The sequence below is a fragment of the Ceratotherium simum genome, chromosome 8 (genome assembly GCF_057802395.1).
Source record: "Ceratotherium simum simum isolate JZ-2026a chromosome 8, ASM5780239v1, whole genome shotgun sequence".
NCBI classification, from domain to species: Eukaryota; Metazoa; Chordata; class Mammalia; order Perissodactyla; family Rhinocerotidae; genus Ceratotherium; species Ceratotherium simum.
In genome coordinates this window covers 3,695,825-3,711,676 of record NC_141907.1, presented here as the reverse complement: position 1 = coordinate 3,711,676, position 15,852 = coordinate 3,695,825, and the positions used below count along the sequence as shown (strand labels likewise).

The 15,852-nt window shown below is 62.2% G+C and overlaps 1 protein-coding gene across 2 annotated transcripts in view; it reads left to right on the top strand.

Annotated features, from left to right (window-relative positions):
• HTRA3 (HtrA serine peptidase 3) overlaps positions 1 to 15,852 on the top strand; it is a 37,609-nt gene that overhangs the window by 10,466 nt on the left and 11,291 nt on the right. For both annotated transcript variants that reach the window (XM_014788842.2, XM_087434867.1), the window contains exons 2-6: positions 2,736 to 2,835; positions 7,139 to 7,361; positions 10,657 to 10,851; positions 12,120 to 12,152; positions 13,975 to 14,089. In XM_014788842.2, coding sequence (XP_014644328.2) covers positions 2,736 to 2,835; positions 7,139 to 7,361; positions 10,657 to 10,851; positions 12,120 to 12,152; positions 13,975 to 14,089 — 666 coding nt within the window. The remainder of the gene's footprint in view (positions 1 to 2,735; positions 2,836 to 7,138; positions 7,362 to 10,656; positions 10,852 to 12,119; positions 12,153 to 13,974; positions 14,090 to 15,852) is intronic.

The following is a 15,852-nucleotide window of genomic DNA, read 5'->3' as shown; positions in this document are numbered from 1 at the left end:
GGACCAGGTGGACAGACATGCCCGGAGTCTTCCAGCCCCGGAGTTAGACCTCAAGCCTGTTCTGATCAGACATGTCTCCCTCCTGTTGTTCTGTTCCCACGGGGCCCAGTGTGGAGTGTGCCAAGTCCATCTACAGCTGCCTCCACGCTACTGTCTCTGCACACGCGGTTCCAGGCCTGGATCGGGGACCCCTGGCTCCCCTCTGTCCCATCTCTGGTCACACTGTGCTGTGCCTGGCTGGTCACCGGCCTGTCCTCAGCACAGGGTGTGCACACAGAAGGCACTCAGCACGCGTGGCCCAAATACACTCCACCGAGAGCGAGTACTGTGGGCCAGGGAGCCCGGGGAGGGAGAGGCTCGTTCTGACTGGGAGAAGCCTGCCGGGGGACTGCCTGGAGGAGGTGGGATTTGAGCTGTGCCCCGGACAGCTGGAGCGTCTTGTTGGGGAGGGGTGGGGAGAGGTCTGTGGGTGGAGGCAGAGTGGTGGCTGACAAGCAGAGACGACAGGTTTACAGGGGGAGGGGTGACACCAGGCCTCATCCACCCACCCAGGACTGCGCCCCCAGCACCGCACGGTGGGCACTCGGCTGGGGCAGATCCAGGCTTGGTGCCCGTGGGAGAGCTGCAGACCTGCCCAGTCCCCTGCCGTGGAAGGAGAAGGGCCTGGGTTTGGGATCCCCCGGGGTCCAGGCTGTGGGGCTTGCCGGGCGGGCGAGCCTCCGGTCCGGAACCGGAACCTGGGTGGGGCAGCAGTGTGGGTGGTGCTTTCCTTCCCCATGGCCGGGAGGCCCGAGCACGAATGTGAGTCCCTGGGCCTGGGAGCGGGGACAGAGCGGGGCTCAGCCCCCACAGGCAACAGCAGCCTCACTCCAGAGCTCCCAGGAGGATGAGCCACCCCACATGGGAACAACCGTGCAGAGCACCTGCCATGGCTGGGGGTGGAAGCCTGGCCCAGCGTGGGCCTGCCCCTGACTGTGACCTCTGAACCCTAGACCCTGCCCCGCCAGGGGCTCTGCCTCTGGGACGGACCCGGCAGGGTGGGCCTGGCCGCCCGCAGTTTGATCAGCGAGGAGCGGCGCAGGGGCCAGCAGTGGCCGTTCTCCCAGCTGGGCTCTGGCCAGCCCGGACAGGCGGCCTTTGATTCCTGCTGACCACAGCAGGCTGGGCCGTGCGTGGCCGGGCGGGGCTGGCTGAGAGGTGGTCATCACAGGACGGTGGGGTGGGCCCTCCTCGCCACCCTGACCCCCGTGGAGCTGGCGGCAAGCTCGCCTCTGGGCCCGCGTCCCAGCTCAGGCTGCGTGGACGGTCGGGGCCTTGGGGGGCCACAGGGGGAGGTGAGGGCTCCTAAGGAAGCCCTGTGGCCAGCATTCAGAGCCCGTTTCCCCTCAGCTAGCTGTGTGTCTTCAGGCAAGGGAATGCGTCTCACTGAGCCTCAGTTTCCCCACCTTAAAGTGGAGACCGTGACCCTGCCCTGGCTGTGGGCGGGGCTACACGCGCCCGCACGTGTGTGCGGGGCACAGACTCCGGGCCTGTGCCTGCTCCCAGGGCTGCACTCAACGTGGGGCCTCCCCTCCCTTCAGACAATCTGGAAAACCAGATTTTCTCTAATCTTGGTGCTCGGTCACTTCCCAGAGACCATCAAGAGAAGTAGTGGCTGCAATACTGGACTCTCCAGGCCGGGCCCTCTTTGCTCAGCACCATTGGGGTGGCAGGGTGGGTAGTGGGCTCCCCCTGGGCGGGGAGCTTCATAGTGTGCAAGTCACATTCACCCCTAGTTCCCACAGGCTGGGGTGGGGTAGGGGAGGGGGATCTTCAGTCTCATTTTTCCGATGAGAGGCTCAGAGAGGGTAAGTGATTTGCCTGAAGCCACACAGCTGGAGAACAGCAGCCCTGCGTGGGTGACCCTCATTCCAATGCTGAGTCCAGGCCCCAGGAGCCACTTACAAGCAGCGCAGACAGCGTGGGTTCCAGATAGCACCAGTCTCTGGCGGGGACCTGGGGGACCTCAGCACATGCCTGAGCAGGGAGACCAAAGGGCTGTGGGCCTCGTGCCACCCACACGCCTCAAGCCTGTGGTCCCGGCAGGCGGCAGCCCCCGCTGCTGATGGCAGCAGAAATCTGAGGCAGTGAAGGTTCCAGGGAGGTTCACAAACCGCCTGGCAAGTCGGACTGGGGCTTGGCCAAGTTAGACGCAAATAGGGGCCCTGGTAACTCAGACATTGGCAGCCCAGTGAGGCCCAGGATTGGGCCACACTGTGGTCAGGCGGGGCCAGCTCAGAAGGGATGACCTGGGAGCTTCTGCTGTACCCTTGTCCAGTCACTGCACTAGCCCAAGGGCTGGAGGGACGGTCCAGAGTCGGCAAGGCGGGGGGACGGTTTTCTGTGCCAGGGCATTGCTGTTTATGAGACCAAGGGCAAGGGCCCGGGGGCACCAGCTCAGATTCAGCCCGAACATTACGTCACTGCTGTGCAGCCCCAAGGCAAGTGTCCTAACCTCTCTGAGCCTCCTGGCCAGACTGGTGATGTCAGGAAGCTCAGCATTAACTATTCTTGGGGTGAGAGAGCCCCCTTTCCAAATGTCTGGATGTCACTGCACTGCAAGGTGCTGGATGTCCCCAGGGGGCTCTGCACCCTGTGGGGGTCTCCGGTGGAGCTCCCACCTCCCTCACCCCGGGTGGGGCTTCTGGGTGGTGTCTGGGTCTCCCTAATACGCCTGGTTCTTCCTGCCAGCGTAGGTCTCCACCAGCTGACCAGCCCGCGCTACAAGTTCAACTTTATCGCCGACGTGGTGGAGAAGATCGCGCCGGCCGTGGTCCACATAGAGCTCTTCCTGAGGTGCGTGAGGCCCCCCGCCCCTCCGAGGCGTCTCCTCTGTCTGCTGGGGCTTAAACTAGACTCGGTCTGGCACTGGGGAGCAGTCGAAGCCAGAATGGGCTTGGGGTCAGGCGGAGCTCATGCAGAGCCCCGTGCCTTGTGCCCTGGGGAAGGACGCTCCCCTCTGACCTGGATCTCCTCACCTCTGGAGGGGACAGGCGGCCTTGCGCCTCACAGAGCTGTGGGCACTAAGCAGGTGCAAGGCGGTTGGCAGCTGTGGGTGTCCATTCGTTTATTCATTCATTGTTCCTCGAGCACCTGCCATGTGGTTGTGTTCCGGAGGGGCCATGGAGTAAAGCACAGATAACAAGTAACCAAAGTATGAAAGAGGGTGGAAGGTGCTAAGAAAAGCACAGTCGTGCAGCAGGGTGGGGCCATCAGAACGCTGCGGGTGGGGTGCCCTGCGAAACTGGGGTTCAGGGAGGCCTCACTCATCTCAGCTTGGAGCAAACACCGGCGGAGTTAGCCCAGAGGACGTGTTGGGCGCGACGGCCCGGTTCGCACCAAGGTCCCGAAGTGCTTGTTTCAGGAGGGCAATACGGCCAGTGTGGCCAGAGTGGGGGGGGGTGGTGGTGGGGGTGGTGGTGGCTGCCTCTCCAGCCTCAGTGTCCTCATCCGGACCCTTCTGGGCTCTTGTGACACCCCAAGAGGGACTGGCTCGCTGTGGAGGGTCTGTCCCTGCATTTTTCCTTCTGCTCCTGCTGTTCCTATGGCCTGGGCACCCTCTTCCCACCCCCTTGTCCAGACGGGAGCTCCTCAGTTGGACGAGACTTAGGTATCCCAAAGCTCTATCTTCCAGAAAGACGAGGACGCCAGCTCAGAGCGGGGCGGGGATGGCCAGGCTCACATGTTGGTGAGCAGCGGTCGGGACCGCTTCCTGCCGTCAGAGCTCTCCTGCATGTCTCTGATCTCTCTCAGCCTGGCTCATGTGCTCACCGCGTCCCCGGCCCGCCCCTGTTAGCCAGCTGGGACAGATGGCCCCTGATGACACAGGACAAGAACATGAATGAGGAGGTTCTTGGTTTCCCACCAGACAGTGGCCTCTTCCGGCCATAGACTGCGTCCAAATCATCCTGGAATCCCCAGAGCCCAGGATCTGCTCCAGAGTGGTGGCTCAGTGAGTGAGTGGGTGTGAGAATGGATGAGTATGTGAATGAATGAGTGGGTGGGTGTGAGAATGGATGAGTATGTGAATGAATGAGTGGGTGGATGTGAGAATGGATGAGTATATGAATGAATGAGCAAATGAATGCAAGTGTGAAGGAACCCATGAATGAGTGAATTGACAATAAAATGAATGAATGAGTGGGTAAATGAATGAATGAGTGACGGAATGAATCACAAGAGAAGCAGTGTGTAGTGCAAACTGCCTCCTTGTGGAGCCAGGGGCGCAGGCCCCTTCCTCTGTCCCTGGCAGGGTCTGCCCTGGTTCCCCCCACACACTCACATGCACCCCCACGCACACCCACCTCCCCCTCCTCCCCAGTGTCACAGGGCCTGTGAGCTGGTTCTGGAAGCCCTGTCCTCTGAACTCTGCTGCCTTGCAGACTGCTGGCTCACGTGGAATCCTGGGGTCTCTTCCCAAGTTGACTTAGACGCCCTACAGGGAAGACTGACAGCATGGCTTCTCAAGTTTAAGGCATTCCTTCCATCTGTCTCTCCTCCTTTGGGCCCCTGTGTGTGGAGGGGCCAGCAGACGGCCCGGATGGGGCACGCAGTCAGAACCCCATGCCGTCCTGACAGGTCGGGGGAGCCGCCTCGCCTGTGCCCTTCTGCCGGAGTGGACAGTCCCCAGGAGGCCTCGGGCTGCGACTCCGGGGCCTTGGTTGTTCTCGGAGCACCTTCCCTGAGTGGCGGGGGCCAGCCGACCCTGAGGGCCAGAGGAGCAGGCGGCCCATGGGGTGCCCGGGAGCGGGCAGAGCTGGCTGTGCCGATTCCTGGGCCCAGCACAGGGCCGCCTGCTGGCTGGGTGCAGAGCTTGCCCCGTGGGGGCCCTCGTCACTGGGTGTCACTGCCCCATCTCTGGGGGGCAGGCACTGTGCTCACCACCGACGGGGCTCCGTGGGGGCAAGCGGACCAATGGCCTGGGGCCACTGTCAGAGCTCCTGCTGTGTGCCCGGCCCTGTCGGCTGCTTTGCCCGCATCACTCAGAACAGCCCTGGTGTGCCCCCCTCTTAGAGGACCAGGCCCACCCCTCAGTGCATGCGCACACCACACCCCCAGGCCCTTCCCACTCCCTTGCCCACGGCGTCTTCCCATGAACCCCAGAAGGTAGGCTTCATGTTCCCATTTTCCAGATGTGGAAACAGAGGCCTCACAGAGCTGCTGAGTGCCGAGATGGGGTGCCCCCAGGTGTCTCGGACCCCAGAGCTGAGTCCATCCTTCTGCAGCAGCTGACCCCTCACTGGCCTTGCCGTGGGCCCCGACCCTGAGACGTGTCACTGGGGAAGTCACAACTGGGCACACTAAGTGGCACTTCCCTGCCCTTGCAGGTGGCTCAGACGGGGGCAGTGTCTCTCCAGAAGGCCCCGAGTACCAGGCCTCGAGCAAGCTAACTGCTGACTGCAGCCCAGCCTGGGCAGGCGGTAGTGCCGTTTCCACGTCAGTCCCAGAGGCTGTTGTCTGAGTGGGTGGGTGAGTGAGGCCAAGACAGGAGAGATCCCAGACGCAAATGAGACGGTCATTGATCGCGGGCGGCCGGGTGTGACCCCTGACCCAGGTGAGGAGGCCCATGGGCTGCCTGGACGCTTCCACACAGGCGCCAAATCCTACATGTGAGGCGGAGCAGGCAGGTGGGGCTTCCGGAGGTACCCTGTGCAGCTCCTGCTCAGGGCACACACGGAGTTGGGTGGACAGATGCTGTGGTCACCTTGCAAGGGGGCCGAGTGGCTGGGCTGCCTGGTTCAGACCCCTGGTCTGCCCTTTGCCTGCCTGACCCAGGCACGTGGGTCGTGTCTTTGGGCCTCAGTTTTCCCACCTATAAACTGGAGACCTCCCTACCTTGTAGGGTGGCCATGAGTATGACATGACCATCCCTGGGTCAGAGGGAGCACTTGGTGACATTAGCTGTTGTCACCTGTCTTGTCGGCCAAGGCAGGGCATCTGCACTTTCCAGTCACTTCCCTGAGAGATCCCCACCTTCTGTGCTTTCTCTCCTGCGTGGCTACCGGCCCCTTGGGGCCCATTTTTCTTGGAGCAGCCTCGGAGGCTGAGCACCTGCTCCGTCCAGGCCCTGCACCGGGGCCCAGAGGCTCCGCCCCGGACAAGTCCTGAGCTACGTCCATTCTGGGTGCGGGCTGTGGTTCCTCCTCTGAGGGCTCTGGTGAGGGTTGAGCCTTGTCCCCGTCAGGGAATGCTGACCTCGGGCCCCACGCCGGCTGCATCGCCCATTCGATCCCATTTTACAAGGCAGTTGCTGAGGCCGGGTGTCCCCTTGTGTCTGTAAGCACTTGCCCCATCCTGCCACGTCTAGTGCTCCTCGTCCCGTGTCCTCAGAAGGACAGTGGCTGGTGTGGAATTCACCGTGCAGAGCCTGCCCTCAACCCTGCTCGTTACGCCATTTGGGGCTTCCAGGCAGGCAGCCCGAGGGCAGGGGCCGGAGGGTGGTGGGAACATGTCCCCCCAGTCCTTACTCTCTTTCTGCCCAGTCAGAGATCTGGAAAGCAACATTCCCTGGGACCTGCTGTGTGACAGTCCCAGCGGATGCTGCGTGCACGGCAGCCATTTTCCCCGTGCCGGTAACAGCCGTGTTTGTTGAGTGACTGCTTTCCTCAGGCACCTTGGATTCTAGGTATCACTCAGCGGGGTAGGTGCTGTTGTCCCAGTTCCCAGATGAGGAGACCGAGGCTCTGAGGTTAAACGCCCTGCCCACAGTCAGGCAGACGATAAGCAGGGCCCGGACCTGAGATTAGAATCCTGGTCCGTCTGGCTCTGGTGCTGTGCTGTCGCGGTTGGCCGGGGCCTGCTGCCTGGCGTCACCGGTCTAACATTCATGGGTCTTGTGTCTCATCCGGCAAATTGCAAGTCAGAGGTTAAAGCCGCTCCTTATGACTGTGAAATGGGTCTAGACCTAAGTGTCCTGGCCAGGGCCACAGCCGGGAAGTGGCAGAGCCGGGATCCAAACCTGGGCCCAGAGGACCCCAAGCCCGTGTTCATTCACCCCCACCCTGGCTCTGCTCCTCGCTGGCCAGCCCAGGGCTGCTCCCGACCCCCACATCCGAGTCCCCGCCGGCTCTGAACGCCCACCCATGCTGTCTGCCCGCAGACACCCTCTGTTTGGCCGCAACGTGCCCCTCTCTAGCGGCTCGGGCTTCATCATGTCGGAGGCCGGCTTGATCGTCACCAACGCCCACGTGGTGTCCAGCACCAACGCCATCTCAGGCCGGCAGCAGCTCAAGGTGCAGCTGCAGAACGGTGACACCTACGAGGCCACCATCAAAGACATCGACAAGAAGTCGGACATCGCCACCATCAAGATCCACCCCAAAGTGAGTGGGCCGCGGCGGGAGGGGCACCTTCCCAGACTCCAGGGCTCGGAGATGCGCCAGCCCAACCTTCCCATCGGACACTTGGAGGAACCGAGGCGGGGGGGGACCAGCAGCTCGTCCCCAGTTGTGGGTCGAGTCAGCCTAGAAGCCGGGTCTCTGGGTACCGGCCTTGTGCTTCCCTGAGCCGCCAGGTGCAGGCAGAGTGAGGCTGCCGTCCAGGAAATGTGCCGCCCACGTCACCCCACACGGAGGGCCTCCACGGCCCAGGGACACTTCCGTTGTCCCCCCCCGGGCCCACTCCAGGAGATGCAGCTGTCCCCATGGGAGTGACGGAGGCAGGTGGGGAGCACTTGGGATATGTGCCCCAGTCCCTCCGCCTCCACATCCGGTCCCCCCGTAGCTGACCAAGCAGACTTCCCCTGGGGCTGTCATGACCCTCCCGTCATACCCCTGGCCGTTTCCAGGAGGCCTGCTGTGCATACTCTGTCTCACCACAGCCCTTGGCAGACGTGGCGGCAGTGTCCTGCCATTTCAGAGGGGGAGCTGAGGCTGGGAGAGGTCAGGTAGCTGCCCAGCATGACGCTGACCGAGGGCATGGCTGGCCTGCTCGGCTGAGTCCCGGCCTCCCCTGCATGTCTCTTCTTGTCCAGTGTTGTAGTGACAACTGTGAGAGCCCCTGTGGGCATTCCTGCGGTGACCTTCAGTGACCTGCCCGTGCCGAGAGGTCAGGGGGTGGCAGGGCCGTGTGCTGGCGAGTCCAGCTGGGCTGAGCTGGAATCTGGCTTCCGCTCTTTCTGAGTACAAGTTGACAGCATTCTCGAGGATAAGTCTTTTGCGAGGTGGTCTCCTCCTGCCCGATTAAGGGAGAGGAGATTTGGTGGCTCCATGAAATTATTCTATCGCAGACCCTTCCCCACCTTTGAGCCCTTTCACGGTAGTCATTGAGTCTGGGGGTGCCACCTCCATTTTCAAGAGGGGGAAACGAGGCTGGGGCACGAGGGGTGCTCTCAAGGACAGAGGTCGACAGACTTTTCCCGTGAAGCACCAGACAGTCAATAATTTAGGCTTTGTGGGCCTCGTGACTCTGTCGCAGCCTCTCACCCTGCACTGTAGTGAGAGAGCAGCCATAGGTGCTACAATGGGTGTGGCTGTGTGCCAATAAAGCTTTATTTACATTTTGTGACCCCTGCCCGAGAACCCCTGTGGGCTGAGGCTGGGTCTCTCCCCTTCCGAGCACTGACAGAACCCCAGGGGGGCAGAGGGCATGCCCCAGCAGCCACCTGTGCCCAAAGATGCCAGTAGAGTGTCTGGGTGCCCCAGATCCCCCGGAGCCTGTAGGCGTCGTCCACACCTACCACTTCATCCCAACAGTGGGACCCTCTTAGCCCGCGTCCTGGGGGGCCATCAAATCGAGCTTCGGGGAAGGTGACCTGCAGACCGCTCAGGCCCAGTGAGGAGGGGCTGAATCGCAGCCTTCTGGACTCACCTGTCCTGGAGGCCTCAGACATTGTTATCTCTCACTCTCTGGCCACAGAAAGGGTCGTCTCTCCAGGTCCTCGCCCCTAAATGTGTCGGTCCGGTTTCTGCACCCGAGACCCCCTCTGCCTCTTACAGAGGCTTCACCCGCCCCAGCAGCACAGAAAGTAGCGCCACGAGGCCCCACTCCCCCCCCTCGGGGGCAGACACAGCGCAGCGCCTCCTGCAGCCGCCTGGTGGGCCCCGGCTCACTCCCGTTGACAGGCGTTCGCCTTTCTTCTTTTACTGATAGTGTCAGCCTACGAAAACAGAAACCAGTAAGAGGCAAAGTGTTGATTTGGGATCAAAGAATTGCAGCTCGAGGAGCACAAGTTCAGGCAGAAACCCAAATAGTGTCCCGATTAAGGAGAGAGGTTCAGGGTTTTTATGGGAAATGGAGGAGATGAGGTAAGTCGTATTAAAGAAGAGTTCACTGGGGCTGGATGAGGCCGGGCTAGGCTTGTGCTTCATAGACTGGTTAGTGATCTGGTCACCAGCAAAGCCCAGTTCCATCAGTCCTCACAGACAGGATATTCTCATCCTCGCTGACTTCTTGGGATGCTGGCGGTTTGGTCCGGTTTGGAAGAGACAGAAAAAAAGACGGTCACGGCAGTTCTCCTGAGATGGCTGCCCCGGCTCTGTTTTAGTATGGCCCCCCTCGTGTCGCCTTTCGCCATAGCTGCTATGGAAAGTGCCTCCTTAAGAAAAAGTCCTTGTTTGACACGGTGGCACACCGTGAGAGGGACGGCCGCTGAAATGGGAAGGAAGAGCAGTGGCAGGTGGGTCAGGCGGTCCAGAGGCCTGTGGGGTGTGTCCTGCCCCCCAATCTCCAGATCTCCTCTCCAGTGAGGCCCCTGGGCTGGGGACACGGCCGTCTCCAGCACCTTTCTAAAAAGCTTTTTATCTGGAAGTAGTTCCGGACTCACAGGGAGCTGCGGCCGTGTGCCGAGGGGCCCCCGTGCCCTCCTCCCAGGTGACCTCTGACATGGGTGGACACACGCGGGAACTTGACGTGATGCAGGCACCGAGCCTCGGCATCCGCCGGTTTCACGTGCATGGCGTGTGCGCTGCAGCACCTCCTAACACGCGGGGCACCCCCTCTGGGCGAGCTCCCCAGACACGGCCTCTCTCAGAGCCCCAGTCTAGTTACAGTCAGACAGACGGACAGACGGGCTCCAACGGCGCCGTGTGCAAACGAGGGGGTGTGGGTGTCTGGGTGTGCAGGGTGGCGCTGGGGCTGGTTGAGTCGCCTTCTCTCTCTGGGCCTCGGCTTCCCCAGTGTCTTTATGGGGAGATCGGGTTGAGTTGCATCAAAGATTTTTAAACCAGGGTTCCCAGGTCCTCAGGGGCTCAGGACTCCCGCAGCTCTCTGGACTGTATGCGTCAGATCGCATGTGACGCATTTTCCGGGTGTTGGTGTCCATAGCTTCTGCCAATATTCAGAGGGACCTGTGACTGTTGAACCAGTGAGCTCGATGACGTCGGAGGCCGTGCCCAGCTGGACCCTCTGGGCGTCCTCCCCGTGACGGACCCCTGTGGCCTGCCCTGGGCAGACCTGCGGCCCCTCGTGGGGCTGAGCCTCTGCTCCATGAACGCTGGCCCTGGGTCTCTTGCCCACCGTGGGTCAGCCGGAGGCCGCCTGGCCTTGTCTGCATTGTTGACTTGCTGTGGTCCTCACCCCTGACTGTTGTATCCAGCTGCTCCCCGACCACCCCGCCAGGGGCCTGGCTGTGATCTGAATGCTGAGCCTCTCTCCTGTGTTCTCCCCCTCTCCCCCCAGAAAAAGCTCCCCGCACTGCTGCTGGGCCGCTCGGCAGACCTGCGGCCCGGGGAGTTTGTGGTGGCCATCGGCAGCCCCTTCGCCCTGCAGAACACTGTGACCACGGGCGTCGTCAGCTCGGCCCAGCGGGACGGCAGGGAGCTGGGCCTCCGCGACTCGGACATGGACTACATCCAGACGGACGCCATCATCAACGTGAGTCCTCGAGCGGCCTCTGACAGTGCTCGCTGCCTGTCCCCAGAGCCCCTGTCCCCGGAGCCCTGTCCCCAGAGCCCCAGTCCCCAGAGCTCCCTGTCCCCAGAGCGTCTGTCCCCAGAGCCTGCTCCCTGTCCCTAGAACGTCTGTCCCCAGAGCCCCTGTCCCCAGAGCCCTTGTCCCCAGAGCCCCAGTCCCCAGAGCTCCCTGTCCCCAGAGCGTCTGTCCCCAGAGCCCCTGTCCCCAGAGACTGCTCCCTGTCCCCAGAGCCTGCTCCCTGTCCCCAGAGGCCCTGTCCCCAGAGGCCCTGTCCCCAAAGCCCCAGTCTCCAGAGCTCCCTGTCCCCAGAGCGTCTGTGCCCAGAGCCCCTCTCCCCAGAGCCTGCTCCCTGTCCCCAGAGCCCGCTCCCTGTCCCCAGAGCCCCCCCGTCCCCAGAGCCTCACTCCCTGTCCCCAGAGCCCCTGTCCCCAGAGCCTCACTCCCTGTCCCCAGAGCCTGCTCCCTGTCCCCAGAGCCCCTGTCCCCAGAGCCTCACTCCCTGTCCCCAGAGCCCGCTCCCTGTCCCTGGAGCCTACTCCATCGTTCAACATGTCTACTTGCTAGAAGGTCCTTTCTTTACATTAAGTGGGCTCTGATCCCTGTGACTTCTACCCACGGGTGCCAGGGCAGCCTTGGGAGTTAAAGGCTGCTGCCTGACCTGGAACAGCCCTTCAGAGAGGTAGGCCATAGCCAAGGCCCCTGAAATATCTTTGCCCAGGTTGCACACTGCGGCCGACATTTCTTTGTTATTGTATTGTTGTTGCATTGGACGGCACCTTTTGCGTTCACAAAGCACTTTGTGCAGACGCCCCAGTGCCCTCTCCCTGGGCTTGCCCTGGTTCAGGCTCTCTTCTGGAAGTGTCAGTCTGTAGCGTCTGTAGAGACTCCTCGGGGCCACAGGCTGACGGCTGGTGCCCCGTCCTGCGTCTGCCTGCTGCTGCCCAGCCCACGAGCAGTGGAGACAGCGAAGCGGGGCTGGAGGGACCCTGTGAGGCCTGTGCGGATAGCACCGGCCCGGGTCACCCCCGGCCATCAGACGGCCGTCCACCTGGCCTCTGTGGGCCTTGGCTTTCTTGCCTGTGAACGGGGACGGCAGTGAGGCTTGTCGATGCTACTGGGGATGAAATTCGGTTACATGTCTGCTGGTTAGAATGATAACTGGAGGAAGCCTCCTGAACCCTCGGGCGGGGCTCCTGGCACAGCTAACGTTGTGTTTCCTCCCCTTGCAGTACGGGAACTCCGGGGGACCGCTGGTGAACCTGGTAAGTGTCCTCTAGAACAGGGACCTCTAGTTTTCTTGGCTTGTGGTTTTCGTGGGGGACATGGCCTGGAGGAGGGGATGGGAGCCAGGCGCCTTCACACCGGATGGTCAGGAACGCGCTGGGCTGGAGGCCCTGGAGGAGAACATGACCCCAAGGCATGCCACCCTGTGCCCCCAAGGGATGCTGGTGCTGTTAGAGGAATAAGGGATGACTCGAGAACCGCAGCCCAGGCAGGGGCCGTGTGCCCATCGAGGACCCGGGGCAGGGGAGACGCGTTCAGGGGCCAGCCACCCCCCTGGACCTCCCCGTCCTCGTGTTTTCATGAGATGAGATGAGATGGGCATGCCACGCGACTCAGCGTCCAGGCTCCTTGGGGTTGGTCCTTGGGTCTGGGCTGTGTAGGGATAGACCGGGCCACAGGCAGGGACTTCTGGGGACCACGCTGCACAGCCAAGGTCCAGCCCGCTCCAAAACAGAGAGGCCTGTCCCCCTGAGGGCAGATCTCAGGGCAGCTCCTTAGCCTTGCCATCCCAGGTGGGGCCGGGGAGTCCAGTGCAGTCCCACCTCGGGGAGCCCCCGTCCACGGAGGGGGTCAGACACGGACACACCCAAGCGCGATGTGAGGAGCAGTGAGAGCTCCGGAGGGACGCCGGGCAGGGAGGCCTTGCAGCTGATTGGGACCAGGGAGGGCTTCCTGGAGGTGGGAGCATCCAACCTGGGCTGTGAGGATCGAAGGTTTGGGATGGATGGGGACATGCAGGAGAAGGATATTCCAGGGAGAAGGCACAGCACGGGCACGGGGATGGGGGCGCAGTCAGGCGCCGTTGCTGGAGAAGCTGCGGGAGAGGTCAGCCGGGGCTGAGGGGCCCGAGTCCTGACACAGAGGGGGAAACCCTGCAGGCTCAGCAGAGCTGAGGCCTTTGAGCTGGTGTTTCAGAAAGCTCACGGGGATGGACCTTAGGCTGGGGATCAGGAGGCTGCCACCTGTCATGCAGGCCATGGGGACGGACAAACAGGGCCCGTGAGGGACCATCTATCCCCTGGGTCCTCCACTCGGCTGGTCCTCCCACCCCACGAGCCCCCGGGGACCAGGCAGACCACGTGTGCCCTGATCCAAAGCTCAGCCCCAGGCCCCAAAGGGGCCTCCGGTCAGCTGGGCAGGCCATGGCCTGGATGCCACGTGCAAACATCACCCCTGCGATGGCCAGGAACACTGGTCTGGGGGGTGTATGCCAGGCTGTGGGGAGGGGCTCAATCCTAGGCGTGTGTCCAGAGTGAGGTCCCTGGTGGCCGGGGCAGATGCGGGCCAGGCTGCACCAGCCTCGGGGGGTGACGGGTAGGGGCAGGGTGGGAGGCCAGCTCCAAAGGGACAGAGAGAGTGGGGGACGCTGGGGAGCTGCCCTGGCCTCACTCGCCCCCACCCTGCTTCCAGAAGGAAGGGATAGATGGGGCCCTCATCCCTCAGGCCTCGTCACATCCCTCTCTCTCAGCTTCGGCCCCTCCGAATGCTGCCTGGGGTCCTCAGTCAGTGGACACTGCTTCTGAGGGCACGAGCTTCCCCAGCCGACTCTTCCAGGCAATGAAGGGGTCGGGGGTCAGGTTTGGAGGGAAATGGTGGGAGAGGCGGGGGGCCCCGGACCCAGGTGTGGACCCCAGGTGCCTCTCCAGGACAGCTTCGGGGCTGCTCAGGGAGCTGCTCGGATAGGGACACTGACGGCCAGGGTCAGCTCCAGGAACCCAGCTGCGGACGCGGTGCTTTGCAGCTGAGGTCAGCGGCTGCTTGGGCTCCCCGACTGACCGCCCACTCTGATCTCCCGCCCAGGACGGCGAGGTCATCGGCATCAACACGCTCAAGGTCGCAGCTGGCATCTCCTTCGCCATCCCCTCGGACCGCATCACGCTCTTCCTCACTGAGTTCCAGGACAAGCAGGTCAAAGGTAAAGAGCTGCTGAGGGGGGGCTGAGGCGGGGGCACTGTGCCAGGGCGGATGCCCCACAGCTTCCAGCGGGGGCCGGGCCCTCCTTCTGTGCTGTGTGCCCTTGCTCACTCCTGACGGGGCCCTCAACTCCTGGGACCCCATGGTGGCTCAGCCTCAGCCCTCTCAGGGCTTCCTCCCTGCCCTCACTTCATGGCCACTTTCCCCCCCGCCCCTCCAGACTGGCTGGGGGTCTCTGACCTCACCTCCCACCTCCAGCTGCTTGGGCTCTCAGGGCCCCACTTGTCTGGGCTGCTCCTTGGTTGTCAGAACCTGGTGCTTCCTTCCATCCACCCACCCACCCACCCACCTACCCACCAATCCACCCACCCACCCACCAATCCATCCACCCAACCTTCCATCCACCCACCCATCCTTCCATCCATCCATCCACCCATCCATCCACCTTTCCTTCCATTCGTTCTTCCTTTCATCTATCTCTCCTTCCTTCCTTCCTTCTGTTCATCCACCCATCTGCCTGCTCACCCACCCGCTCACCCTTCCTTCCACCCGCCCGCCCGTCCCCGGGTAGTCCGTGTTTCAGCCCTCTGGCCGTGCAGACTGCCTGGTAGGGCAGCCTCTACTCCGGGGAAGTGGAGCCCAAGCCCCTGATCCTTGAAAGTCCCTCTCCCCTCAGCCCCCATCTCCTCAGCCCCCATCTCCTCACCCCCGTCCACACAGGGCTGTGCAGCCCACCCTGCCCACTCCTAGATGAGTGTCCATCGGGAGAGGCGGTGACCGGCGCGGGCAGCTCTCCCTAGTGAGGGCATGCCAGTCACCTTGCTCAAGTCGGTGGTCACAGCTGCTTTCCAGAGGAGGGTCACACTTCTCCTGATCTCAGGACCTTTCCTGGTGGCCTTCACCTCCCCAACTGTTGTTTCAGCCCAAGAGAACTCCCTCCCGCCATTTTATCTCCCGTGCCCACCTCCTGGCTAGTACCAGACCTGACTCAGCCCTGCTACTCACACCCTAAATTGCTTCCCTGTCTCTCCCCGCCCCCTCATCAGCAGTTCATTGAGAGCAGGGGGCTTCTTCATGCCCTCCCTATCCTCCACAACCCTGCCAGTCAAGCACACGGACCCCAGTGCAGCCCAGACTGGTGGCATGAAGACTGGTCACAAGAAGAACTGCTGTTGAGGACTCCATTTGGTTCATCAGTGTCCGTTATGTGAAGATAGCTGGAGCCAGGGCAGAGGCAGTCTTCCCTAAAGAAGCTGAAGGCTTCTGCTAGACGGGGGCATCAGCCAACCTCTTGAGCCCTTTTCCCCTTGGCTGCTAGGAAGCTCAGAACTTGACCCAGGGCTGCACCTTCGTACTGGTCATAGCCTTGGTCCTTTCTCTAATTGCTGAGCTTTTCCAGTGTGGTTATCCTCTGCTCCAGGGGTCCCTTTGAGTTTGGCACCTTCCCGGAAATTGGTGGAGCTGCACTTTGCAGAGATCGAGCTGTGAGGTGACTGTTTTGTTAGAAATGGGGTGATAGCATCCTCTTCCTTCTCGCCTCTCTTCCTTTCTGCTCTCAGACAAGAACCTACCGGGGGCCGGGGTTTGCTCCTTTGTTGTACCTGGACTGTCAGTGCTGACCTCACCCGAGACCCCTGGGAAACGCTCACCCCGTTCCCAGAGCTGTCACCTCCCCCCGGACATGTGGACTAATCAAAGATCCCCATCAGTCTTAGCTGAATGACTGAATCTATAACTTAAAGTCCTTCTGGAGTTGACTGGTGT